This window comes from Abrus precatorius, unplaced genomic scaffold (genome assembly GCF_003935025.1).
Source record: "Abrus precatorius isolate BTA unplaced genomic scaffold, Abrus_2018 Scaffold10, whole genome shotgun sequence".
NCBI classification, from domain to species: domain Eukaryota; kingdom Viridiplantae; phylum Streptophyta; class Magnoliopsida; order Fabales; family Fabaceae; genus Abrus; species Abrus precatorius.
The window spans coordinates 3,099,953-3,127,165 of record NW_020874292.1 but is presented as its reverse complement, the minus strand read 5'-3'; the positions used below and the strand labels follow the sequence as shown (position 1 = coordinate 3,127,165).

The window sequence follows — 27,213 nt, the reverse complement described above, 5'->3', positions numbered from 1 at the left end:
TCCTACTATCAATGATGCATATTAGTGAATATTCTTTATTATCTTTATATAATATTTTTTTATGAGAAATATTTATGTCAATTCAATTAATTTGCTTTCACTCTATATTGAATTTTAGGTTTTAAACAGAAATATTTTGAAATCTATTAAATCATAAACAAGGAGTAGTTATTCTATTTTAGCTTATTTTCTTCTATTCTTATTATAGAATCACTATTTTGTATATCAAAAAGTGGCACAAATAACTAATATTTATCAAATTTAGGAACAAAAATGAAAATTGTTGAACTTATAGACTAAATTGGATAAGAGTGGAAATGTGGGCTTGGATTATAAAGGAAAGGCCCAAGGTGTGGAGAATGTGTGTAATGAGAAATCAAGATAAAGGGAGATAAGATGAGGTGGCATAAGTTGTAACAAAATTGCCAAATAGTAAGGAATTAAGATTTGGTATATCCAGGGGATGATTAAGAAAGAAAAAGGGATCTAGTTTTGTAGGAAAATTTTGTTATGGGCAAAGAGGCTACTGCCCTTTGAAGGAGTTGTGCTCTATGACAGTGGGATTGTATTTCCTTCTATATTTTTTTTTTACAACAAATAATATAATTATTCTGAGATCATTTCTATCATTTCTATTGTTTATTTTCTGGATTCTAACAATTTGGTCTGACTTGTTGGATATGAGATTGGAAAGAGTAGAGCCAGTGGATGCCACCAAGGAAGATGGAAGCAAAGATTGTAGCCCTGGAGACACATAAGTCATTGGACTCAAGACAGCCCTGCAAACTATACAGCTCAAGTCTAACAAAAATTATGCAAAGCTCTCGTAGAGATGTTCTCCAACACCAGTGGAATTTCAAACAAAGAAGGATCCATTAACCAAGAGATACTGCACTGCTGCGATGAACCATTGGCAAAATTCTGTCAATCAATCAAGAAAGTTGAGTTGCCAATGTTTGATAATGAAGATCCTGTAGGATGGATTGTTAAAGTAAATGTGTATTTTAAGGTCCAAGGCACCCCACCAAAGATGAAGGTGAATCTAGCCTGCGTCTGTATAAAGGGGTCTACGATTCATTTTTTTAAATCCCTTCTTGATGAACACAATTGTTTGATGTGCGAGTAATCAAGAGTGAGCTATTGGAACGCTATCGTGGCATTGGTGAGACAGATATATTTGAAAGGTTGGCTGCGATCCACCAAGATGGCAATGTTGAGGAGTATATCACGAAATTTGAACATCTCACAGCTCAGGTGCCACATTTACCCGATGATCAATACTTTGGGTACTTTGTGCATGGATTGAAGAATGGAATCAAAGGACGTGTGTAAAGTCTACGCACGTTGGGGCCTTTGCCACATTCACGAATGATGAATTTAACAAGGGCGGTCCAAATAGAATTACGAGAAAAGAAATGAGGATGGATAGGATCATGTCCTATTGAGGCATGTAGAGGTTTTGGAGTGGGCCAAGTGACTTAGGTAAGCCCGTCATATTCCTCCACTTATAGGTCGGCTCATGGGTCAGGGTTGGATTATGGCCAAATCATAGTTGTTAATAGTGCGTTATAGCGGCACTATCACTCTAGCACGACGGTCGGCCACTACTGCAACCACATCGCGGAGCATTTTTGTAGTTGCACAAGTTGCGGGAAATAGTGCCCATAACATGCAGTGTTCGTGTGTCTATCGCAATTTGGAGAAGAGAAAGAAACTAACCTAATAGGTTAGTAAAACTGTGCGTTTTGAATAAAATATATTCTGTTTTTCAAAACTCTGCTTTTTGTTTATTTTTAAGGGTAAAAATATCATTTGCACCCTTTCAAAACTTATAAATCTAATACGAATGAACTCCATCTTCCATCTTCTTCATCTCTACACCACTGCGCAGCAACAAAAGTTGCGATTTCTACCTTTCTCTCCTCTATCTAGCTTAGCCATTCAATTTCGCCGGCCAAATAAGCTTTTCTGATGTATCCTCTCTAGCATCTCCTCTCCAGTGTCTCTGTTCACCAGAGTAATCAAATTTTCCAGCCCATCTCCCCGTGTTTTTCGTTCACTGCAGCAAGCTCCTTTTTTTGTTCATGCTCTGCTAGTGTTCAAGTTCTAGTTTCTGTTCGCACTCTCCCTCCCTATTCATGATTGTATGCCATGTTTTGTGGAAGGAGATAAAGCTTTGTTTTCTTTGGTTATACTTTGTTTTTCTAGTCAAGACTTCAAGCCTTGCTTTTTTGCTCATCCTTTCTACCTTGGTATTGAAACTATGTTTTGTTGTTCATGGTTTAGATTTTTTCTTTCACTCTGTTGTTCATGCCCTCTTTTGCTGAAAGAGATTTATCTGCACACCTCTTACTTGGAAAGAAAACAACCTATGATCTTTACTGTTCTAGACTTCTAGTCCCATTCCATGGCATCTTTGTGATAAGGACAAAAGCAAGGAGCTATTGCAATTGCTACTTATGGCTTAATGAAGCTCACCAAAGAAAATATTGACATTGTTTGGCAATCGAATAGCCTTAAAGATATTAACAATAAAAAGAGTATTACACGTGACTTTTGTTTAAAAACCACAACAAGGAGAATTATAAGAGCAAAAAGACACCAAATGGGGATAAGGGGTGATGTGGGTGCTTGTAAAAAAATTCCATTAGAGATTAAGAAGAAGCTCATTGAAGCATACCAACAAAAGAAGATACAGTTGATGAATTGAAGAAAGATGAAGATGAGGAAGAAGAGGTTTAAGAAATACATCTCATTCGAGCCGAAAAAAGACCTATAAGTGAATCAATTAGTGTTAGTTTTGCTGTAAAGAAGGAAAAAAAATCTAAAAGGTCCTTTGGATTTGCTACTCATGAAGAAGCCAGAAACATTAATTAAATTGGGAAAAAATCAAAGGCAAACAAGCATCAGGATGCTTGTGACAAAGAAGCAAGGACAGTGGCAATTCAATACATTTCAAAATTTTTCTATAGAAATTCAACCCCATTTAATGTGGTGAAGTCTAAAAGCTTCAAGTTCATGGTTGAAGCAATTGAAAATTATAGTTCACACTTGAAACTACTAAACGAGATGATGAAACCTTTGGAGGTAGAACGATTGAGCTTTGGATGCTCTATTATGTCAAACAAATGGCCAGATAGGAAGAATAGGACATTGATTAATTTCTTGGTAAATTATCCATGTGGCACAATATTCGTAAAGAGTGTTGATGCTTCTTCATTTATAAAAACTAGAGAAAAATTGTTTGAGCTGTTAAATTCCTTTGTCGATGAGATGGGAGAGGAAAATGTTGTCTAAATAGTGACCGACAACGGTAATAACTATGTTTTGACTGGTAAGAACTTAAAACTTCAACTTAAGTTTTTAAGTATTATATACGATAAAAATCTATTTTTATTATTTTTATCTTATATAAATTGTTAAAATCTTGTCTTAGGCAAATATTTACAAGCAAGGAGACCACACCTATTCTGGACTCCATGTGCAACTCATTGTTTAGACTTAATGTTAAAAGATATTGGAAAGATTCCAAAAGTCAAAAGAACTATACAAAGGGATTGTTCCCTTGTAGGATTCATACACAACCACTCCTTGACTTTGAACTTGATGAGAAAGTTCACAAAAAAATGAAATTAGTTACGTATAGAGTTACTAGATTGACAACAACATTCCTTACTTTGAAAAGGTTGCAAAAACAAAAAAAACAACCTTAGAAAAATGTTCACTTCCGATGATTGGTTAAAATAAAAAAATAGCCAAAGAGACAAAGAGTAAGAAGGCAACTGACGTTGAATTAATGCCGACATTTTGGAATAAAGTCTTGTACACTTTTAAGTTGATGGGGCCTCTTATGCGTGTACTAAAGCTTGTAGACAATGAAAAAAGGCTAGCAATGGAGCATATGAAGCAATGGATAGAGCTAAGCAAGCCATTGAAAGAACCTTTAACAAAAATGAAGAGAAGTATAAGCATGTATTTGATATCATTGATAGAAGGTAGGAATATCAACTTTATCACCCACTACATGCTGTAGGTCATTTCTTAAACCCTGAATCATACTATTCCAATGCAAGTATTGAGTTTGATCCTGAAGTGACACATGGACTATATAAGTGCATTGAGAGATTGAATAACTCTAAAGAATAGGTGAATAAAATTACAATGGAGCTGACCATGTACAAAAGAGCTGATGGAATCTTCAGTTTGAATGCAGCTATAAGACAAAAGCATACTTTGGCTCCTAGTTAGTTTAAATCAAAAGAGTTTGATTTCCTTTTAATGTTGTTTGTTATTTTTTTTAATTAAATACTGTTGATTATTTTAATTGCATTATAGGTGAATGGTGGAGGAATTATGGAAATCAAGTTCCAAACTTGCAAAAGCTGTCCATTAAGGTGTTGAGCTTGACTTGTAGTTCATCGAGTTGTGAGAGAAATTAGAGTATTTTTTAACATGTATGTAACTAAGTTCTAATTAATAGCTTTTTAAAATTTATATTAATTGATTGAGAAAATATATTAACATTTTCTTAATTAATAATTAGATTTACTCTAAGAAAAGAAACAAAGTAGAAAACAAGAAATTGCAAGATTTGGTTTATATCATGTACAACCAAAATCTGCTAGATTGTTATAACAATTGTGATGTGATTAATCTCATTGTTTTGGATAATATTGACGATTGCAATGAGTGGTTAATTGGAGAAATAGGAGGAGAAAATACAGAACTTGCTGAAGATGAGTTAGTCTTTGATGATGATAATTTAACTTGGAGAGTTCTTTCTGAAGCTATTGGGGCTGATGAGTTTCTTGCTTACACTAGACAACAAACAATATTGAAGAAGAAAGCTACTACTACCTCTAGCTCTAGAAAGGGAAAGAATATTATGCGAGATGAAAAGCAAGAAATGAAAATAGATGAAGAAATTAAAGAGGAATAGGAAGAACACATCTACATAAGTAGTAGTGCAGAAAGTGACAATGACAATGAAGAGGAGGATTTTTAATTAGAGACAGAATATGATTAGATTATTAGATTAGAGTTAGGGACAAATCACTTTTAAACTTTAACTTTATCCTTAGGGGATATTTTTTGTTTAATAACACTAATGCTATATTGTTCTGCACCTTTACTTGGAATAATAATTATGTAAAATTTATTAAGTATTTATATTTAAATTTTGTGCACATAACATATATATATATATATATATATATATATATGTATACATATTACAAATTTTTAATTAGCGGTCATCCCATAATACGCTATTCTGTTATAGTATTTTAGGAGTTAGCCACTATTCGAGATTAACAACTATAGGCCAAATGATATCTTTTAGGGAAAGAAGTGCAAGAACAACATTCAAACCCAATTCCACAAGAGGCCAACTTTGTTCTACTCCTAGGGACTAGGGTGTACAACATTTGTTCTACCAAGAGCTAGCGAAGCAAAAATGGTATGCTACAAGTATGTTGGGCCTTACCATCCTAACCATCAATGCCTTGATAGACAACTACGAGTGATGCTGGTAAAGGAAGAAGAGGGAGTTGGCAGTGATGCAAATATGGTCACCATAATGGATGATGACGATGTTGTCATTGGGAAACATGGTTGTGGTGAAGGAATCAAAGCATCAGACCATGAAAGTTCAAGCCTATCTCAATGGGGTCCCTATTTTGGTATTGATTGATAGTGGTATGACTCATAATTTCATTTCTAAGTAGATGGTGCATGCAATGAGCTAGCCAGTGGCAACCACGAGGGCCCTAAACATTAGGCTTGGAGATGGTTACATAGCACAAACTCAGTGTATGTATTTGGGAGTGGATTTGGAGGATGGAACTTTGTCTTTCACTATAGATTCAGTACTGATGGATCTAGAAAGAGTTGATTTGATTTTGGGAATAACGTAGTTCGCACCTTTAGAGAGGATGATGGTAGATTAGGGTGAGTAGGTTATGCAGTTTCAATTAAATGACAAATAGGTAATGATTCAAGGAGAAGGAAGGCATGGTGGTGAGCAAATAGCCCTACAAATCTTGTTGGGTCATTGCAAAAGTGTGATAGATGGTGTACTTTGGTCGACAAGGGTGAAAGTGCACAAGGCAAACTTGAATAACCACGAGCAGGAGTTGAAAGAGGTGCTAGAAACTTTTAGTAAGATGTTCAAAGAGCCCACGGGATTGCCCCAAAGAGAAGTAAGGAGCATGCTATTAACTTGGTAGAAAGACAAGGACCATTAACTGTGAGGTCATATCATTACCCATACTATCATAAAGATAAAATTGAGAATCAAGTGAGAGAGATGTTGCAATTGGGAGTGATTAGACCAAGCCAAAGTGCGTTTTCCAAACCTTCATTTTGGTAAAAAGAAGGATACACTTGGCAAATGTGTGTAGTATCAAGCATTAAACAAGGTGATGATTTCTAATAAATTCCCTATCCCAATGATTGAAGAATGATGAGTTGTATGAGGCATAATTTTTCTGCAAGCTTGACCTCAAATTCGGGCATCACCAAGTTCGAGTCAAGGAGAGTGATATCCACAAGACAACATTTCACACACATGAAAGACACTACGAATATATGTAATGCCTTTTGGATTAATGAATACTCCATCTACATTTTAGTCATTAATGAATGAAATATTCAAACCCATGTAAAAGAGAACTATGCTGGTGTTTTTTTATGATAGATTGGTATATAGCCCAAGTTAGGAGAACCATGTCTCACATTTGTGTGAAGTATTAAAGACACTACAGAGGCATCAATTAGTGGCTAACAAAAGAAATGTTTTTTGGACAAATAGAGGTGGAGTATTTGGGGCATATAATTTCTAAGAATAGGGTGACATTTTTTAGGTGCTTCATAGTTGTGGGCACAATGGCTATCTTGGACTAAATATTGGTATAATACCAATTTTCATGCATCTACAGGGACCACTCCTTTTGAGGTGGTTTATGGAAGGAAACTTTCGTTGCTAACAAAATTTCTACCTGGGGAAGGGCGAGTGGGAGTTGTTCGAAGAGAGTTGTTAGAAAGAGATGAAGCACTCAAACAACTGAAATACCAATTACAAAGAGCTCAAGCTCGCATGAAGGATCAAGTAGATCATAAAAGGGAGGATGGGCAGTTTGAAGCAGGAGAGTGGGTCTTCCTAAAATTGAGGCCTCGTGGACAGTTGACTTTAGGAGTTAGGATTCATTCTAAATTAGCTCCTTGTTATTATGATCCCTTCAAGGTGTTGGCAAGAGTAGGAGCTATGACATACAAACTGCAATTGCATGAGTCAACAAGGATACATCCTATTTTTCATGTTTCATTACTTAAAAAAATTGTGGCTGATTACAATGTTGAGGAGATACTTCCATTGGATCTGGCATAGATCCTAAAGTTCCTATTGAGCTTGAGGCAGTGCTTGCTAAACATGCTATCAAGAAACGTGGAGCAAGTGTCAGTTAAGTGCTGATACAGTAGAATGGACAAGGTATGAAAGAGGCAACATAGGAAGAGGAGTTCAACATCAAAAGTCAATTTCTCCACTTGAGACTTGAGGACAAGTCTCATTTTGAAGAAGAGGGAATTGATAGGAGTGAAAATGTGGGCTTGAACTGTAAGGAAAGACCAAAGGTGTGGAGAGTATATGTAAAGAGAAACCAGGGTAAGGGGAGACAAGATGAGGTGACAAGAGTTGTAACAGAATTTTCAAACAATAAATAATAAATATTTGGTGTATAAAAGAATGATTAGGAGAGAAAGGAATCTAGTTTTGCAGGAAAATTTTGTTAAAGGCAAAAAGGTAATAGCCTATATAAAGCCTATATGAAGGAGTTGTGCTTTGCGGCAATGAAATTATTTTTCCTTCTATATTATATTTTTATAGCAAATAATATAATCATTCCAAAATTCTTTCGGTCATTTCTATTATTTATTTTTCAATTTTTAACAAAATTAAATAACTTTTTAATGTAACAGACCAAATTAAGTACTAATTTTAATCTTAAAACTAAATTGATTGATGGTTAACAAAAATTAAAAATTATTATTTGTTAATATTAGGAACTAAATTTATTATTATAATTTGTATACCAATTTGCTACGTTACTCTCAAGTTTAAAAAGATTCACAATTTTTTGGTGAATGAACCAACTAAATAATACCCAAGTGACATTAAAATTATCTCAAGTTTAAAGATTCATATTTTTTTTTTATGAATCAAAGTTTAGAGTGTCAACGTTCAATTGAAAGCAAACAATACTTACCAATGATTTATCAACAAAAGACCACCGCGAGCATGAACAAAGGCCAAGATTTTTTTTTTCTAAATAAGAATAGTTTTACGTAAACTCTTTCGATCAACTTATGGATTCAATACTCAAACAGTGATAGATTGTTATTATTTAATCTATAAATATGTTTATAATAAGTAAAGAATGTACCGTTTTGAAGTGCGTTTTAACATGTTATTTACACAAAATCCAAGCTCACAAATAGGCATATCTGCATAACTAGTTTAAATTTCCTCTACTAAACTTCGGTATAAAGACCCATGCAATATCAAGTCAAGGTGCTGTGGAAATAGCATTATCTACACAGTATCGACTATTTCAGGCAATAAATACATTGTGACATTTTTATCCCGAAAAAAAAGCTTGCGCACATTATACTTATCATTCATCAACTTATATATGGTAACATAATTAGATGAATTGTAATTATCTGTACATATAATTCTTACCAGGGGGGAAGGAATGGTCATTCTACAGAAACAGATCGTGTCTAGAATAATCTTAGGCTACATAATGTAAGAGTGCCTGAATTAATTCTTTGCCGTTGCTTCCAACACTCAATCAGAAAGTTTTCATTGCTTTTAACATTGAGGTAATCATCCATATCATACCTCAACCCTTTAGAATTAGCTGAGAATGACTGCTCCGGGTAATCATAAACTTCTCCAAATTTACTGTAAACCTCCTTTCCAACATATTCCTGAAGATAATCAGGGCTCCAGCTTCCACGACTGCTGACAGAATTGTTACTTGGGTCTTGTACTTTCATGATTTCCTATGGCATGAATGAATTTCAATAATCCAAGCACATGAAAGGAGAAAATAAGAAAAACACATCTGAAAATATGGATGGCTAACAATTGTTAGCATTGTTGAAAGTTTTTATAATGTCTTTCCAATCCCTTGAATTTAATCTTGCAATTAAAAAACACCTGATTGAGCAGATGTCTAGAGTTCATGGCGATGATTATATGAAGCATTCCAATTTTCCAAGAGTTGCGTTTTGGTACAAAATGAAAATAAACTTATGAAATAAATTGAGGTCAATGTCAAGACAATCATATTGTTATTCATATGGTCCATGTTACTCACACGAATAACCTAAATTTTTCAATCTCACACATTTTATTTGAAAATAATTTGACAGTTCAGTGATAACCTGAGTAGAACTTGCAGTTTTCGGAGTCAGTGTCATATGTGCCTTATTCGGGCTTGTTACAGACGCATCATTACTTGTCTCCCATTGTAGCCATGGTAATGTAACCCCATCCGTCAAAACAGGAAGAGGTCTAGGCACTGGAGGACTATTAAATGTTTCTGCTTTTATTAGTCCTCCAATTGATGAGCTTGCATCACTCCTTTCTCCATCAAGTGATGAAATATCTGTATCTTCAACATTTGAAATAAAATCCTCAATATATTTCTCAGCCTCCTCAGTCAACCGCATAGACATCCGGCTTCTGTCGTTACTTCTCTGGAGAATAAAATAAAACCAATGGAAAAAAAATGCTTAAAAACCAAAAAGATAATTCATCAAAAACAATAGACTAAAATTGGTTTAATTTATATTACAAAGAAATCATTATTAGAACACTAAGCACAATACAGACATGGACCTTCCTGGTTCTTGATGGTTTTTGTATAGGATTATCCTCCTTAGCAGGAATCAATTCTTTAACAATCTGAGAAAGTTCTCTGCCTCGCTGCTCCTCAAACACTATTTCAGCTAATAAATCTTGCTTTCGCTTTTCTGACTGTAATTTTAAACCCAGAAAAAAAAAAAGAAGGCAAACCATCTTTGTCAAACAACTTCTACCAGCATATGAAATATTTCAATGAACAAAAGAGGATAAGTTATGCAACGAGAGTGGCTTAGTCTTCCTATTGACATTCATGGAATGTTACAATGTTTGGATTGGTAGAAAAAGAAGAAATGAAATGGAACATAATGCATCGTTACTAGGTTTCAATTATTTGGATTGTTTAAAATAGGATGTAATGAAATGATGCTTGATGAAATGGATATGAATCCATCCAATAGCCCTCTTTTTCTACCTTTCCAATTGTTGGGGGGAAGCATGGGACAGAACAACTCTTTTCCATTCCACCATAAAAATATCCAAGCAAAATGATAAATTTATTCAACTTTTCTCCATTCCGTTTCATTACATTCCACTTACCATTAAGTAAAACTGTTGAGTTTACAAAAGTGAGTTTCAACAGCACACTTAAAAATGCAAGGAAAATTTTTTTTGTACAAATAGTTTAAAAGAAGAAGCAACATAGCTTACTTACAGAAGAGAAATTTTCTAGTAATTTCATGTATAGTTGAGCTTTTCAGCTAAAAGTATCATTAGAAAATAAAAATCAATGGTTTCCAAAGGTTAGTCTTCAACTTTTCTCATAAACCCAAAAATATCAATTAAAGAGGAGGTGCATTATAACATTTATGAAATCAGCCATTATTACTCAAGACTTTCATACCACTGAATTAAAAAAAATCATTCTGAAAGAAAGAATTTTTTTTATTTTCATAGTTATTAAATTATATTACCTGTTCCAGTTCAGTTTCATAGTTCCTTCTGATTGAAGAAACAGCCTGAATAGCATCAGATTTGTTTGATAACAAGCGATCAACTGCAGATAAAGTAGAGATCCTTGGTTTCACCACAGCCTAAAAGTGGAATAAGAAATTAGAAAATTGTTCAGTGAACAAGGCAGAGGTCGCAACACAGTATGCACAAGCATGACAGAGATCATATGAACAAGCAGGTTTACATCTAAACTAATTCACATTTTACATACTTGCGAAGTTTCCATGTGCCTTAATTCTTTCTGCATTGCTTTGTGCAATCCTTTATCCATGTCACTAAGTGCCACCTGAACATTTTGTAAACCAAGAATAATATTAGAAGCCAGATTCATCAAACTGAGGTAGTGCTTCTTGCCCAACTATAATTCATCAACCTTCTTCTGTGTATAAACTGTTTGAAGTTTCTCAATTCCATTTTTATTAAAGTGAGCACTTGCTCCTTCATCATCAGTGAGAACTGAAGAATGGCTCTGAAAAGCAACAGAAACAATCTCAGATTTAGCTGAAATACAAATATGTGTGATGAAGAGAGTAAGAATAAACTTAACAGCCTGGAAAAAGATGTTAATACCATCTTTCATAATGCTATGTTTGCGAGGATGAAGTTGGCCAAATTAGAGAAGAAACTATTCCATTATCTCAAAGATTTTATTAAGAGTGTAATAGAGTGGGAAGGAAAGGGAGGTCATCCCTCTCAGTCAATGGCTGTGAGCCAATTTCCATACCCTCAAATTCATGCACTCCTTGAGGTAGGCATTGAATGAATAGAAAAATAAAAGATTAATGCTAAATAGTACTAAATTCTTAACACAGACAAATACGCCCATTTTTAAACCACACCCCTTCGTGGGTGGTTATTATTCCCAATACTCACTTCTTTCATTTTTTTCAAATCTCTCTGTGGCAATTCATACAAAATAATTTGTACCAAATAGCAGTGTTGAAAATAAATAGCATAAATTACTTTTTAACCTTTATCTTCTTTTCTTGTTTTTCAGTGTGAGTTAAACTTTGACAGTTCAAAAGTTATATCAACTCTCTGTTTTATTTGTAACATCCAACCAATAGAAAATGTTACTCATTCCACTCTCCCAAACATGGTATGTGAGTTTGAATTTATGCATAATCTTAATGAAAAAACTACTACTACAAGCTTTTACAGCAAGAGATAAACAAGCTTAAATTTAACAATAGAATCTAGAGAATTATCACACTTACAGAGTAGCCATCATATGACCTCAAATCCTTCTGGCTTAGGGACTTTCTCAGCACTGGTCTTTGATTTGAAGCCACAGGCTTGTGCATTGGCTTGGCCCCAATATCAGTATTTTTCAGATTTGAACGACTTCTAGAGTTCTGAGAATGATCCAGGTCACTCTGTATCATGAAAGATATGTACATGCGGAAATATTTTAAGTTAGGTCAATCATTCAATTGGGGAGGGGTATGATAATTTTAAGTGCAAGCAAAGTGGCATGGTTGGTATTTGATGCCAAAATCAAGTATTACACAAAAGAAAATCAGTGCAACTTGAGCCAGATTTCTTACTCTTACTTTATGCATAATTTATATAAGGATTAAACTTAATAAAAAAAAATCATAAAGTTAAAAAAAAAACATATTATCAAATAAAATTTTAAGTAAACTCTTAACCCAAGCTGACAAATTCAGCAGATTAGATGTGGCAGGCCTAGGCATAACGATTTCTTGTTTAAAGAACATGGAAATTACATAACAATATCAGCCTCCCTAAAGGCAAAAGTGAATTCCTCCAAACATCAAAACTCAAAAGCAACAGTGTGACATTTTGTCACGCTAGGACCTACCATAACTAGTTATATGGTCCACCAGTTATATTCAAAGCAAATGGTCTTTCTAACACTGCAGAGTATCCGCTCTCAATAAGATCCTCTCCTGATGTAACCGGAAAGAAGATAGATCAATTTTCACAATTATTCAAAAACAAAGTCTTCACACTTTCCGAGGAGCTTAAATGACAAATTATAAAATGAATTAAAATGAATAGGGGTTCTAGCCTGTTTGTTTATTTCAGCAAATTAAGTTTATACGATTTTCAAGGAAAAAAGTAACATTGTAATGGAAATTTAGTGAAAGGAAGAAATTTTCAATTTTGCTAGAACTTCTTTTTCGAAAGCAACCAAACAGGCCGTTAGCGCAAATACTTAACTAACAGCGCCTGGTTTGGAAAGCAAATAAGGGGAGAAAATAGAGGAAAATTGCTAATTTTACAGTCCTCTCATTTTCTTCCCCTCTTAAGTCTTCACTTTACTTCCCAAATAACTTAAAAACAAAGAAAAAACACTATATTACGAAAAAAACTATCCTAACAACAAACATATTACTAAGTCAACGATTCAAGATGAACATTGAACTTTGACCGACTATGACCAACACAGAATGTCGTTTAACAGATAATTACACGACATGCATTCCTTTGAATTTAAACGAAATAGTGAAATCAAATTCAAATCTAAAAATTAGTGTAAATTAATGACATTCACTGCAATACCTCAGAATCGCTAATTTGGTACCGAACCACCGATAGCGATCTCCTTCTTCTCGAATTAGCATCGGAGAACGGTCTTCCACCGCCGCTGACACTGCTCCTTCTTTCATCGCCAACGCCAGAGCTCTTCCTCGAAACTGACCTACCTCGCCTATGCAACGCAGCAGCGCCGGCGGGAGTGGCCTCAGACTCGGAGACTCTGGAACCAAGGCGACCGCGATTGGCGGATTCGAAAAACTCGATGGCGAGATCGTCGAGGCTGATCTCAGGGAAGCCGGAGCCTCTGACGGTGTTGACGAACCTGCCTATAGGAGCGTGGCGATTGTCGTCGTCGTTGTCGTTGCGAGAAGGGAAGGAGTGGCGGGAGGGACGGCTGAGACTGCGAGAACGGCGGTGGTGGAGGGAGGAGGAGGCAGAGTCTTCGGCGGAGGAAGTGGAGGAAGCGCCTACGGGGGTTCTCTTGGTGGTGGATTTGAATGCTGCGGTGGCCATTGGAGAAGGGAAAATTCAAAAAATTCAAATGTTGAATTAACTCTAGGGTTTGGAGCGTTCAAATTCGAAGATGTGGTTGTCACTATCATTCATTGCTATTTGCTGGTGAAGAAACGTGAGTTGTGTGTGTGTGAGAGTGGAACACAGAAGAGGGAAAATTGGAGAAAAGATTGGCGGAGAGGTCCAGAAAAAGTAAAACATTTGAATATCGTAACTGCTTAATTACATCTTTTGTATGGCCGCATTTATTGTTACTTATCTTTTCTGATACTATGTATAATGAAATTGTGTTGCCAAATCAACAAAATTTCACTACAGTATTTTACATTCGATTTTTCTAACTTTGTAATTTAGGAAACGTAATAGAAAATTATATAGAGTAAAATTGTATTAACATTATAAAATACCATTATATTTTAATAAAAAATTATTATTTATCCTGTGTATCTTTAAATATCTATTAAAATTTATTTTATATTTTAAGTAATTTTATAATTTACACTGTGTAGACATTAATTTTTCAAGTGAAAATTTAATTTTAATTTAATTTCAACTTCAAAATATCTACGCTACTTTACTAAGTTTTGTCGTTGAGAAATACCCTATTTCCGTTTAGTTTAGTTTTTTTTTTTTCCCTCATTCTCTAATTTCTTATTTTATCCAATTATATGTAGGCATTCATAAATAATTAATTCTACCAAATGAGAGAGAGAGAGAAATCATAAAGTTTTCCTTATTTTTTAAAATTTTATAATATTATAGATCTAATTTTGATATATCATTATAAAATTCAATCAATTAAAATATGTTATAAATATAATTTTTATAAAAAATAATAATTTTTTAATATAGTAACCTATGATTAGATAATATTATAAAAATATATAAAAACTATCAATGTATTTAAATTAAATTCTAATACTTGTTTTGTTTATTTTTTTTACGTAAATTTTATTGATATAATTATAGAATCTTGTCATATTAAGTCAATAATTATGCAAATTAAAATTTAATAAATTAAAAATTAATAAAATATAATTTTATAATTAGTACTAACTTTTTGCTTTGGAAAATATAGTATATGTTAAATAGTTTTTAAATTTTAAAAAATTTTCTAAATTAATTTATTTAATAAAAAGTATCATAAAAGTTACATTCAACCCATGTATATTAATACATTTTATTTGGTTTTGGGTACAAATAAATACTTCAAAATTTAGTTTTTTGCAAAATATTCAATATTAAAAAGAGTTCATCGGTGAAAATAACTTATACTTAGAAGTAGCTTTAACATTTACATGATTTATAATTATTTTATTTTATATCATTTAATTATTATATCAAATTTTACATAATATTTATGAATATGTCTTCTAAAATGTTAAATGGCTTAAATTTTTCAAAACCGTGAATCAAATTGTGAGAGGGTTTGAGAACAAAAATATCAAAATGATACTTACAACAAGAGAAAAAAATGAAGCAGAAAACTTAGCAGAGAAACATATTTTAAAAATAAATAAATGAATCACTAAATTTTATTAATATAATCGGAGAATGCAATAAAAAAAAAAGTTTTGTTAATTTTAACCTTTAAAGTTAAAGATAAATAGCTAATAATAGTAAAATTTTATTATAAAATATTTATTATATTTTTATAACTTCAATACAATAAATGTATATTTTTTTATTAAAAAATTATTTATGCATATTTAACCTTAGCCCTTATAGTTGAAGTTAACAAAACATATAAAAAAATTATACTTATATTTATTAAAGTTTAATAAAATTTTATTTAATATTTTTTTACTTTACACAAACTTATCATAATTTATATAATAATATAATATCATACCCTTTTTATTACTTAAATCATTTCTGAGTTTTTATGCAATTATATAAATAAAAGAAAATAAAAATAATGTAAAACACAGGAAGGGTATCGGATAAAATTCTATTAAATCTATGAGAATGATAACGTAACTTATCCAAATAAATAAATAAAGTAGAAGAGCTTCTGTGTGAATCTAAAAAGAGGGGTACAAAAATGTAGAAAAATCACTAAAGTAGATTATTGCTTTTTATACGAAGGATAGTGGTGTGAGAAAAAGTTTAACCATATTTATAAACTTAATAATTTTTTTATATTGCACAGATATTACTAAAGTTTAAAAAATCAAATAAATAATTAAAAATTTATTATATAATTATTTTAAATTGAAAAAATTATAAAGTAAATATCATAGTTATTAATAATAAATAGAATATTTATTAAATATAATTAAATAAAAATAAAAATTTTAAAATAAAAATCAATTATAAAAGTTCAGTTTAAATAAACATTAAAATAAAAAAATGTTTAATATAAAAAATTACTTTACTTAATGAGAAAGAAAACTATTTTCTAAAAATACTTCTATTTTAAAAAATTAAAAAAAAATTCACTTAAAATTTCATACTCAAATTATATATAAATGTTAACTGTGATTTAAAAAAAAACAAAAAAGAGGTGTTTTATGCTTTTTTGTTTGATTCTCAAAACACCTATAAGAAAACATCTTATTTTTTTAAAATAATTTTCTATTTTTTAAAAAAGTTTAGAATAGTGGACAAAAAATACATTATCAATTTTTTTAAAACTAAGAACTATTTTTAAAATTAGTTACCAAACAGCTCCTACATATTTTTTTGGTTACATATTCCGTAACTTACATTTTAGTTTTCTGGATTTCTTGCTTTGTAAAACATTCTTAAAGAACATCATTACTGTTTGTCAAATACGACATTAAAATTGCAAAGGCCGTGTTTGGTATATAGAATAAGATTTAAGTATATATTATAAAATTGACTTTATTCGTATGTTTTCAGTAGTAAATGTAGTATTCGTAAATAAGAAAAAGTGATAAATGTATTATATGATAAAGCTATCTAATGCACCTAATTTTTTAATATGATTATAGAATAAACTAATTTAGCACTAAGTGGTCTAATATTATTCTTTTTTATTAAGTTGAATAAAAATGTATAGTTTAATTTTAAGTTAACCTTATCTCTTGCTACGCGTTTTCTTGTTGTCATCATTGTGTTTTACTTTATATTATTGTCACCATTTTAAATTAAGTTTTACTCTACATTCAACCCCCCAGAATGCCTATTGTAATAGGAAAGTTACCTTGAACAGAATGTTTGTTGCTTTTACATGTATATTGAAAATTTGGTGTTTTATTTTTTTTTACTTTTGTTTAAGCAAAATTTTTTTTAAAAAATATACTAATTACAGAGTAATTATATGATTATTTCAATGATATTTAAATAGAAATGTTATATCCTTGTAATATTTGTTATACATTGAAAAGTGTTTTTATTATTAATAAATAACACTTATTAGTATATGTTTAAATCACATTTTAAATATTTTGAAACATAAACTGTTCATTTAAACTTATTTCTTACCAAAATCAATCTTACAAAATTAAATTCTCAAAATTCAATCCAACACGCAATTAATCTTATTCTTTGGCTCACTGTTTTTTACGTTCAAAATTATACAATTACAAGTAACAGACGAAATATTATACAATATAAAAAGTTATACAGTGTGCACAATCTATTATCATCCCACGGTGCTTGAAATATGAAAGCCTCTTTTGCAAGATTGTGCTGTCAATTTAGTGAATCGAACAGTGAACATATTAATCACCCAACGAAAAAGTTGAACATAATTTCTTAGTACAGGGTAACAAATAACAAAAGGAATAAGAGCAGAAAGCTTGTGAACCAAATTATCTCACAGAAAAAGTAGCAAAGTAGTTGGTTAGGTGGGGTAGCTGGGGCATGTTAGAAGTTGGTAAAAGAGAGATGGATGTAATAGAAAATGAGTTCAAGAAAATCAAATAAAAAATATATGTTGTTTCGATGGATAAAATTAAGAAAAAAAGTACAAAAAAAATTTACTTTATTTATTTGGACGAATGAAAAAAGAGTAAAAAAAGGTAATTATATAAAAAATGTTTTATAACAGTAATAAAATTATTTTAACAAAAAATTTAAAGTTTTAAAATAATATTTTCTTAATTATATGGTTTTAATTATTTTTTATTTTTGTATTATTTTAAAAATTATTTTCAATCAAATATAAAAACTAAAAAATCTCATTTTTTTTCTTTGCAAAATCTCACCATTTTGTGTAATGAAATTTTTTTGATGAATCTCACAAAAAATATTCTTTTTTACTCATAAAAAAAATCAAACATATAGAAATTTTTTTCTTCACTCTTTATCCCTGCATAGTCTTTTCCTAAAACAAATAAAGTTAATGCACAGTTTTATGGATAATAGAAATAAAACAATAAAATAAGAGTTACATAAAAATAGAATAAAAAAAGTACAATAAATTATAATTTTATTTTATGTTTGGCATATATTAATTAAATATATCATGTTATTTTATATTTTCTATTATTTATTCAATTTTTTTATAAAATAAAATTTATATTATAATAAAATAAGATAAATATATATATATATAATTAACTTAAACAAATATTATATAAATTAAATTATTTGTTGTAGAAAGAATTAAAACAGATATATAATATTTTAAAATTTAATTAATTTCACTTATAAATATTAAAATTCAAAATATCATAACAAAAAATATAATTATTTAAGTTGTTAGATTTAGAAAATAAATTTGCATACAAAAAAAAATAAAAAAAAAGAATTAAAGTAAAATAAGAAAGAATTAACGAAACTTTTACACTATTTCAAACAAAAATTATATAATTTCATTTAATCTCTTAATATTTTTTCAAACTTTTAACTTTAAATATTAAATTATTATAAACACACAAAAGAAGTTTAATTTAGCATCAAAAACAAAGATTATCAGGAGTAAATTTTAAAAAATTAAATTTCATATGAATAAAAAAATTTACCTTTAAAACTATTACAATTAGAATTTTAAAAAATATTTACCTTAAAAATACTTTAAAAATTTATTTTAAATATTTAATATGTTAATACCTTCAACTGACAAAATTTATTAAAAATCAAAATATAAATACAATAACTTTTAAAACTTATTATAACAAATCATCTTATTAATTTATTTAAATTATATAATACACAAACTCACTTTAATCATCACTTATTTTAAATACTTTAGTATTTTAATGTAAACTCATCCAACGATTTCAGTTTTGAATAACAATGTAACAAAATATGAACTAAAAAACGATGAAGTTAATTGTAAACCATGAATCCATGTGTTTGGGATAACGAAAATTTTCTAAGTTAAAAATTATCTTGAAGGAAACTACATTTCAACAAGTTTTGAAGGTCAAGAAGGAGTCAAAGATAAACCTGAACATAAGAGAATATTGGAAGATCTTTGGTTTTAATTAAAAGGAACACATTTCGAGCTATTTTAAGAGATTTTTGTCACATTGTTGATTTTTCTCTAAACTGCTTGAAAGACAAGAAAATATTTCAAGACCACAAAAGTTTTGAGGAGTTTTTAAGTCACTGACACCCAAAACTACTCGAAAAATAGAACTGGCAAGAAAATATTCCAAGTCCACAAAACTGATGGTTTTTCGAGGAGTTTTGAGGAGTTTTCAAGTCCCTGACACCTAAAACTGCTCGAAAAACAGGACTAACAGGAAAATATGCTAAGTCCACAAAAAATTGATGGCTTTTCGAGGAATATTTGAGGAGTTTCCAAGTACCTGACACCCAAAACTGCTCGAACAAACTTGGCTGAGCTCCAGATTTCCTCTAGAATTGCTCGAAAAACAAGAAGTAGTCAGAAAATATTCTAAGTCCACAAATCTGGTCGAGCTCAAGAGTCCCTCCAAAATTGCTCGAAAAACAGAAATGAGCAAAGAAAATGTTCTAAGTCCACAAGACCAAGACAGACTCTCAAAACTCCAGAATGGCTCGAAAAGAGAAGTCAAAGAAGAAATTATTCTAAGGCCATAACATTAAAAGAGTTTCCTAGGTTTCTCTCAGAAATACTCGAAAGATAGGAGTATTAAAAAATCCAAAAGCGGTTACCAGTAGTTATCAACATTCACCACTACGCAAAAGAGATCATGGGCGATAGCGGTTACAGCCCCAACAAACAGCACGATCACAAGTAATCGTGGATAGTGAGCATCAACAGTTGAAGGCAGTTACTAAGAAGTGCCCGCAAAAGGAGAAAAACAGTGGTGATCTTCATGTCTATAAATATTACAAAGCATTATTTCGCAGAAGACGACTTTTTGCACCCAGACACCGCACCTAAACACTCTGAGACGCTGAAACCCTGCACCGCGCCAGACACCAGCTACAAGAAGACCTACGATGGCCGTTATTCGCCATTGTGAGGAGTCGTACGTTTATATTCCAGCACATTTATATTCCTAAATTTCCCAGCACATTTATATTCCTAAATTTCCCTTTCTGCATTTTAATTTCAGTACTTGTTGCTTGTATCTTTGTACACTCTTAGCTTCCTGTTTGTTACATTTTAATAAAAACATCTACGTTTGATTTAATTCTGCACATTTATTATTCACTATTCTTGCTTAATACTCTTTTACGCAGTTAATTTGAGCATCACGTTAACAACACACTTAAAAGAACCCAGAAAAGACCTAAATCCAGTCCAAGATTGATCTTTGGATTATTTGTTTACAAGGTCATTTTTCACCGTAAACACCATGATTCAAAGAAGAATAAAAAAACGTACAAGAAACACCGATGAAAAATGGAAAATGAACGGCGAAAACAGACACCATCGCAATCAATAAAGAGAAGTACATTTAAAGAGAAGTACATTAGCAAATATATGAGCCTAGTACATCAGAAGTAAAGATAAAATCCAAAAACTCCATCCCCTCAACAAAAGAAGCAACACCAAAAAGCCTAGAAGACCTAAAGATCATAAAAGGGTAACAAAGCTGGTTCCGGAAACCCATTTTATTGAGACTTTAACATTTTAGCAGAAACAAAGGCTCTAAATCCCAGCTAGACATAAACATACGGTACTCAAATGACAACAGGCTACATTGCATGTAGGCAATATTGCAGTATCATCTTAAAGAGAATTCTTGGCAACGTGAACAATCAGGTCAATCACGCGAGAGCTGCAAGACCAAAAGACAAGGCAGCCATTAGATCAAGCTGAATTAATAGTAAAACATGCATACTTGTCGTGATTAGATTAAGGCAAATTGACAACTTATTGAACACCTCAGGCATATTCCTGAACCACAATATCAGTAAGCAACTCGATACAGTAGTACAACACTATCTCGTGTTCAAGAAAAGGTTGAAAGTGGATTACCTGTATCCCCACTCGTTGTCATACCATGCAACAAGCTTCGCAAATTTTTCATTCAAAGCGATTCCTGCCTTTGCATCAAAAATACTTGACCTGCATAATGATAAAAAAAGAACTAAGAAAATATAATTTATGACCAAATTTGCAAACAAGGCCATTTCAAACAACTAGAAACAGGTATAGGACGAATATCAACTGAAAAAGGTAACAAAAACTGGATAGGCACCATCAGCAACCACGTGTAATCAATAGATCTGTTGGCAAAAATTTTACCTGCTATCACCAAGAAAGTCAGTAGAGACCAAATCTTCCTCAGTGTAACCAAGAATTCCCTTCAATTTTCCTTCAGACTCCTCCCTGGGAAAAACATCATTATATAAGACAATCCAATGACAGAGGACCAATCTCAAAATGTAAGCACTATAGAATAACAACAGTGTCTTGAAAAGCTGCATAAGATCCAGTATAATACTATGATATCAGTAAGAAGAGATAATTCAAGTATTCTGCCCTTACTTGATAGCTTTCTTAATATCGTCATAACTGGCTGGCTTCTCCAGCCTCACTGTGAGGTCAACAACAGAGACATCCACGGTAGGAACACGGAATGCCATTCCAGTCAATTTTCCATTCAAAGCAGGGAGAACTTTGCCAACAGCCTTCACACAAAAGTAAGGAAGGGTTATTAGGTAAAACCAGAAATCATCATCAGTAAACAATAGAACATCAATTTTGGGATAAGATGGCATAAACATCACAGATAGTAGCAAATATTCACCTTGGCAGCTCCAGTGCTGCTAGGAATGATGTTAAATGAAGCAGCTCTTCCACCTCTCCAGTCCTTGCTGGATGGCCCATCAACCGTCTTCTGGGTAGCTGATTAGCATAACAAAAAGAGAAGCCTAACTTAGCTAATAGTCTGATTAGATACGCAAGGTAACAAACCAACAATAGGCTCACCAGTGATGGAGTGAACAGTGGTCATCAAACCCTCAACAATGCCAAACCTGTCATTAATAACCTGTAAAATTGACAAACAATTAGGAGTACAAAAAAAAAGTAAAAATCAACACAAAATTCCATTGCAATGAATCCAGAAAATCGAACCTTTGCTAGTGGAGCAAGGCAGTTGGTTGTGCAGCTGGCATTGGAGATGACATCAAGCTCAGCCTTGTACTCATGTTCGTTAACACCGACGACAAACATGGGAGCATCCTTACTGGGGGCAGATATGATGACCTTCTTAGCACCACCCTGAATTAAGAAATAAAAGACACAATTATCATCTTATACCCTGCACAAAATAAAACTGCAAACACCATACAAAAATATCGATGACAAGCCACAAGTTACGACTAACAAGAAAAAACAGCTCAAATCCCGCAAACACGCATAGCATAAAAATGAGAAAACACAAATAAACACAAAAATTACAGGCATGTTGGTTTAAAAAATAGAATAAAAGTAAGTGAAAGCTATGAAAGTATAGGCATGTGACAGCAATTAGAATACGATGCATGAAACACAGAGCGCCGTAAGAAAAACGAAGCTTAAACAACGGAAATAGTTAGCAGAGAAAAGGGATAGGGAAAAAATAGAAACCTTCAAATGTGCAGCGGCCTTGTCCTTATCGGTGAAAACTCCAGTGGACTCAACGACGATCTGAGCACCAGTCTCGTGCCATGGGATCTCCTCTGGGTTCCTGAATATCAACCAAAGCTTTAACCAACACTTGCACAGTTACACGCAAGGCACAAGCAATCAAAACCAAGAGTATAAAAAGAAATGATACCTGTGTCCGAACACTGTCACTGGCTTCTCACCAAAGAGAAGAGTCTTAGAGTCCTTAACGGTCACATCGTGATGCTTCCACTGTCCGTGAACACTGTCGTATTTAAACATGTAGGTCTGTGCATACCAACACAGTGAATCAGAAGTTGAGAATCAGATCTAAGATCTAAAGCATTAAAAGTAAATAAATAAATAAATCGCCGTAACGATCTGAACACTAACCCAACTGAGAGCATAGATACTCTATTGTGCTTAGTCATAGAGATGAAAAAATAGAGATGAAAAGAATGGAAACAAAAGTAAGAGTAAGAGGTTTTCGGTACGCACCATGTAATCGGTGGTAATGAAAGGATCGTTGACGGCAACGAGTTCCACATCGTCTCTCTGCAGTGCAACTCTGGCCACCAAACGACCAATTCTTCCGAATCCTGTTTCATTCAAATAAAATAAGAAATTAAAACAAAAGGCCGAAATCAAAAAAGTAGGTAAAAATAGCTGAGCTGATCTGAAGCAGAGAAGGAAGAGAATGGTTACCGTTGATTCCGATCTTGACCTTGCCTGATCCATGCCATTATCCATTTAAGACATAAAGAAAAACGAAACAGAAGAGAAGGAAAATTCAGATCGAGAGAAAGGGAGTAGAGCAGCTAATGAAAGGGAAGAAAGATGAAAGAAGAGGGAGAGAGTGTTGACTAACCCATGACTGCAGAGAAGAGAGTGGAAGAAGGAATAGTTGAGTAGTAGGAGAAACAGATGAGAAGGGTGTGTTAGGGTTTTAAGAAGGTAGAAAAGTAAATGAGCGCAATGATAGGTAAGTGCCCGAAATGAAGTGCGTGACACCTACAGGACCGGCGTACCCCTCGTGATGCTGTGCCAAGCTGTCCGAATTCTCCTCATTTCTACTTTCACGCCACCTAATCTGCCATAAGATTTTTTATCCTTTTAAATAAATGTAAGGCTCTACTTTTTATTTTATTTGAGTTATATTATTTTATATATATATATATATATATATATATATATATAAATTATAAGTTTTTAAATTTTGGATATAAAATTAATTAAAAATTATATATTTACAATTAAAAATTCATAATTATATAACTAATTTATAAAATTAAATTATTTAACAAATTAATTATGTAACTATTTAATTTATACTAAATAACTTAAAAGAACATGTAATATTTTATAAATGCAATATTAAAATAAAATTGTTCTTATTTTGTTGATTTATTATCAATCAATTAAGTAAATAATTATATAAAAAAATTTATATATTTGAATATAAAATATTTTAAATTAAAATATATTTAATAAAATAGATAAATAGTAAATAAAAAATAATGAAATTATTGTAAATATAAATAAATAAAAAGACAATAAAATTAACATATGTATATAAAATTTTAATTGTGTGATAAGTAAATTTTTCTTTTCAAAAAAATAAAAAAAATAAAATATAATTGCAATATTATTAATTATTTTTTAAAAGTTAGATACTTTTTTAAATAGTTTTGAACAAGTTCATTTAATTTGTTATTTACTAAATAACTCAATAACTTATTGACTATAAGTTTTTAAATAAACTATAAATTACATTTATTAAACATAACCATAATCGCTTTAAATTTAACAAATTTAAGTAAATAAAATTTAAAAAACTGAAAATTATAAATAATATAACTAGCATAACTCTTAATTTGATTTCTTAAAAAAAATGCTATTTGCAACTTTCTGATTAAAATCTACAAATTTTTATTATTTTAAAATATACAAATTACAACTAAACGCTTTCTAATTATTTATACCATTCAATATTTTACTTTATAAATTAAATTCTAACCACCTACTAAGACAGAATGAAGGTGTACTAGAATTTAAGAGCAACAAAACACTCTTTCATACCATGCTTTATAGATTCAAAATTTGGATCACATTTATCACAAATATAAGAAGTAACAAAACCCTTTTCTAAATCATTTCTTGTAAGAAGTCTACCATGAGTCATTTTTAAAAGAAAATCTCTACATTTTTTTTGAGATTTGACCATTTTCAAATAATCTTAATATATTACTTTTAATATTATTTTTATTACTATCAATTAGATTGTAAGCAAAACTAAGAGTAAATGTTTCATTTAGAAAAATAAGTCAACTCACAAAATCTGAATCAACACTAAATTTAGGGAGAATAATATTGAACATCAACTCACAAAAATGATTGACACACAAAAGGTTTAAATTTACTCTAGTCCTACATACCATTTGAGGCCAAACAAATGACTATAAAGTTTATCTTATTAGAAATATCATTGTTAGAAAAAAAAATCTTCATACAATTTATTTTGATAACAAATTACTAATTTACTAAAAGTACGTACTAAAAATTTAAATTTAACTAACAATTAATTTTTATAACAAATTACTAATTTTATTTTAAAATTTTAAACTATATATAAATAAATAAAATAAATAAAAAAATTAGTAATTTATATTTTTAATTTTGTGGTGTCTAATTAATAAAAAAAATTAGGCCAAACAAATTATTTAGTTGAAATTTAAATTTATAACTACTATTTATATTATCAAAAAATTATATTTAACAACAATTGAATTTAAAATAATAAATGAATTACCTTAAAAGTTGCATGTACTCATTTAAATTAAAAATAAAAACATATTAAATAAACAGAGAAATTAAAATAATAAATATATAATTTAAAATAAAAATAAACAACATTTACTAAAATTTATTATTTAATCATTTTACACTTTTTAAAAAATATATAAGAACTATTTTTTAACAACTATTATCACATATTAGCTAAAAGAATAATTAAATGACAATTTCTACAACTCAAATTCAATTAACATGACTACAAAATTTATTTAAATAAATAACGATTAATTATTTACAAATTTTATGTTAAATAATAAATTAAAAAATTTCAATATAAATTTAACAAATATTTACTATTAATTATAATTTCATTAACATATTAATAAGTTAAATTTTAAAATTAATAGAAATTTCATAATTACAAACAAATTTCTAAATTAAAATTTTGTTGATGAAAACTAATGCAACTAAATTGCTCAAAATATATTTCACTAACTAAAAATCATACAAATAATAATGGTTAAATTGGAATTTCTCAAATAAAAAATAAAATAAATAAAAAACTCAAACACTTTGTATAAAGCAAAAGTACTATCAAAATAAGAATATAAATAGAAAAGAAAATGAAGGAAGAAAAAAGGGAAAAGAAAAGAAAAATGCAATAGGTGTTATCTACTATAAGGAGTGATATTATTCTAAAGATGTTATTTGTGATTAGGGATGAAAATAGACAAGGCAGTGATTTAGACTTAATCTATCATTCTTAATAAACAAATAAGACTTTATCTTTTCTTAAAGTCTATTTAAGTAAATAGGTTAAGTTTGAACTGTTTATATGTTAAGCCTAACAGACATGTCTGATTGTTACCATGAAATTAGGTTTTAACTTCATATAATAGGGTGCTTTATGTGTTTTGTTAATTTTTGAACCAATGTTTTAGATTTTTTTTGAACCACATGTTTGATTTAGCAACTTGCTGAAATCATAGTTCTATATTCATAATTTGTAGGCGTGGTCTTACATTTATTAGTTAGTACTAAAAGATTCACAATTGTGTATATTTACTGACTTGAGTCTATTTACTGGCCTAAGCCTAATGGCTTATTAAGAGATTTTTTTGTAGTAGACTTTGTTAACAGACTTCAGACTAAGCCGAAAGTAAGGCTTTTAATATATAACAAGCTAGGGTTAGGGTTAAGTCTAATAATTATGCTACAGACTTTGCTTGTTTAGAGTAAGGTCTTACCTAACCTGTTTTTATGCCTATTTGTGACATCTCTCATTTTGTAGGCATATATTTAAAAATCAAATTGTAAATTTATGTGAACTGGGTAGAATCTTATGCATAATACATATATAACAAGTGACAAATGCTTAGTATATATTGCATTTATAATATGTAAAATTAATTTTTTTTCCAGAAAATAAGCATTGCCCTTGACAAAGGCTATACATACCTCTTGAAAGTTAGGACAATTTTATTATATATTAGATTGTAACAATTTAAACAAAATCTAATGCGTGTGGTGATAAATTTGTTTTGTATATGCTAGATAAAATTAAATTTTA

General features: G+C 30.7%; 2 protein-coding genes across 4 annotated transcripts; both read right to left on the bottom strand.

The window, feature by feature from the left end:
• Positions 1 to 8,616: 8,616 nt before the first annotated feature.
• Positions 8,617 to 14,123, bottom strand: LOC113849066. Of its 3 annotated transcripts, none has more exons than XM_027478670.1 (8): positions 13,415 to 14,123; positions 12,103 to 12,261; positions 11,259 to 11,354; positions 11,097 to 11,171; positions 10,846 to 10,965; positions 9,908 to 10,045; positions 9,451 to 9,765; positions 8,617 to 9,066 (listed from the first exon to the last, which is right to left on the bottom strand). In XM_027478670.1, exons 1-8 carry the CDS (start codon positions 13,901 to 13,903, stop codon positions 8,782 to 8,784), a joined length of 1,677 nt encoding a protein of 558 aa, XP_027334471.1. In that variant the 5' UTR covers positions 13,904 to 14,123; the 3' UTR covers positions 8,617 to 8,781. The 3 variants fall into 3 exon arrangements, with proteins under 3 accessions (XP_027334471.1, XP_027334462.1, XP_027334479.1); XM_027478661.1 differs by having other exon boundaries at positions 9,902 to 10,045; positions 13,415 to 14,110; XM_027478678.1 differs by lacking the exon at positions 9,908 to 10,045 and having other exon boundaries at positions 13,415 to 14,110.
• Positions 14,124 to 20,539: 6,416 nt separating this feature from the next.
• Positions 20,540 to 23,927, bottom strand: LOC113853054 (glyceraldehyde-3-phosphate dehydrogenase, cytosolic). The gene is made up of 12 exons (XM_027483499.1): positions 23,719 to 23,927; positions 23,556 to 23,579; positions 23,349 to 23,449; positions 23,023 to 23,138; positions 22,833 to 22,932; positions 22,338 to 22,484; positions 22,191 to 22,251; positions 22,009 to 22,106; positions 21,747 to 21,889; positions 21,504 to 21,587; positions 21,234 to 21,323; positions 20,540 to 21,033 (listed from the first exon to the last, which is right to left on the bottom strand). Exons 1-12 carry the CDS (start codon positions 23,720 to 23,722, stop codon positions 20,985 to 20,987), a joined length of 1,017 nt encoding a protein of 338 aa, XP_027339300.1. The 5' UTR covers positions 23,723 to 23,927; the 3' UTR covers positions 20,540 to 20,984.
• Between the last annotated feature and the right edge of the window lie 3,286 nt (positions 23,928 to 27,213).

What these genes read in the sequence shown, in the direction of transcription:
- LOC113853054 (XM_027483499.1), bottom strand. An exon ending in GTGACAGTGTTCGGACACAG is followed by an intron (nt 22,933 to 23,022) that starts GTATCATTTCTT and finishes GTTGATATTCAG; the next exon opens with GAACCCAGAGGAGATCCCAT. An exon ending in GACAACGAGTGGGGATACAG is followed by an intron (nt 21,034 to 21,233) that starts GTAATCCACTTT and finishes TTGGTCTTGCAG; the next exon opens with CTCTCGCGTGATTGACCTGA.
- LOC113849066 (XM_027478661.1), bottom strand. Translation starts at nt 13,903, where the DNA reads ATGGCCACCGCAGCATTCAAATCCACCACCAAGAGAACCCCCGTAGGC. An exon ending in GGCACATGGAAACTTCGCAA is followed by an intron (nt 10,966 to 11,096) that starts GTATGTAAAATG and finishes TTCCACTTTTAG; the next exon opens with GCTGTGGTGAAACCAAGGAT. An exon ending in CAAGAACCAGGAAGGTCCAT is followed by an intron (nt 9,766 to 9,901) that starts GTCTGTATTGTG and finishes TTTATTCTCCAG; the next exon opens with AGAAGTAACGACAGAAGCCG.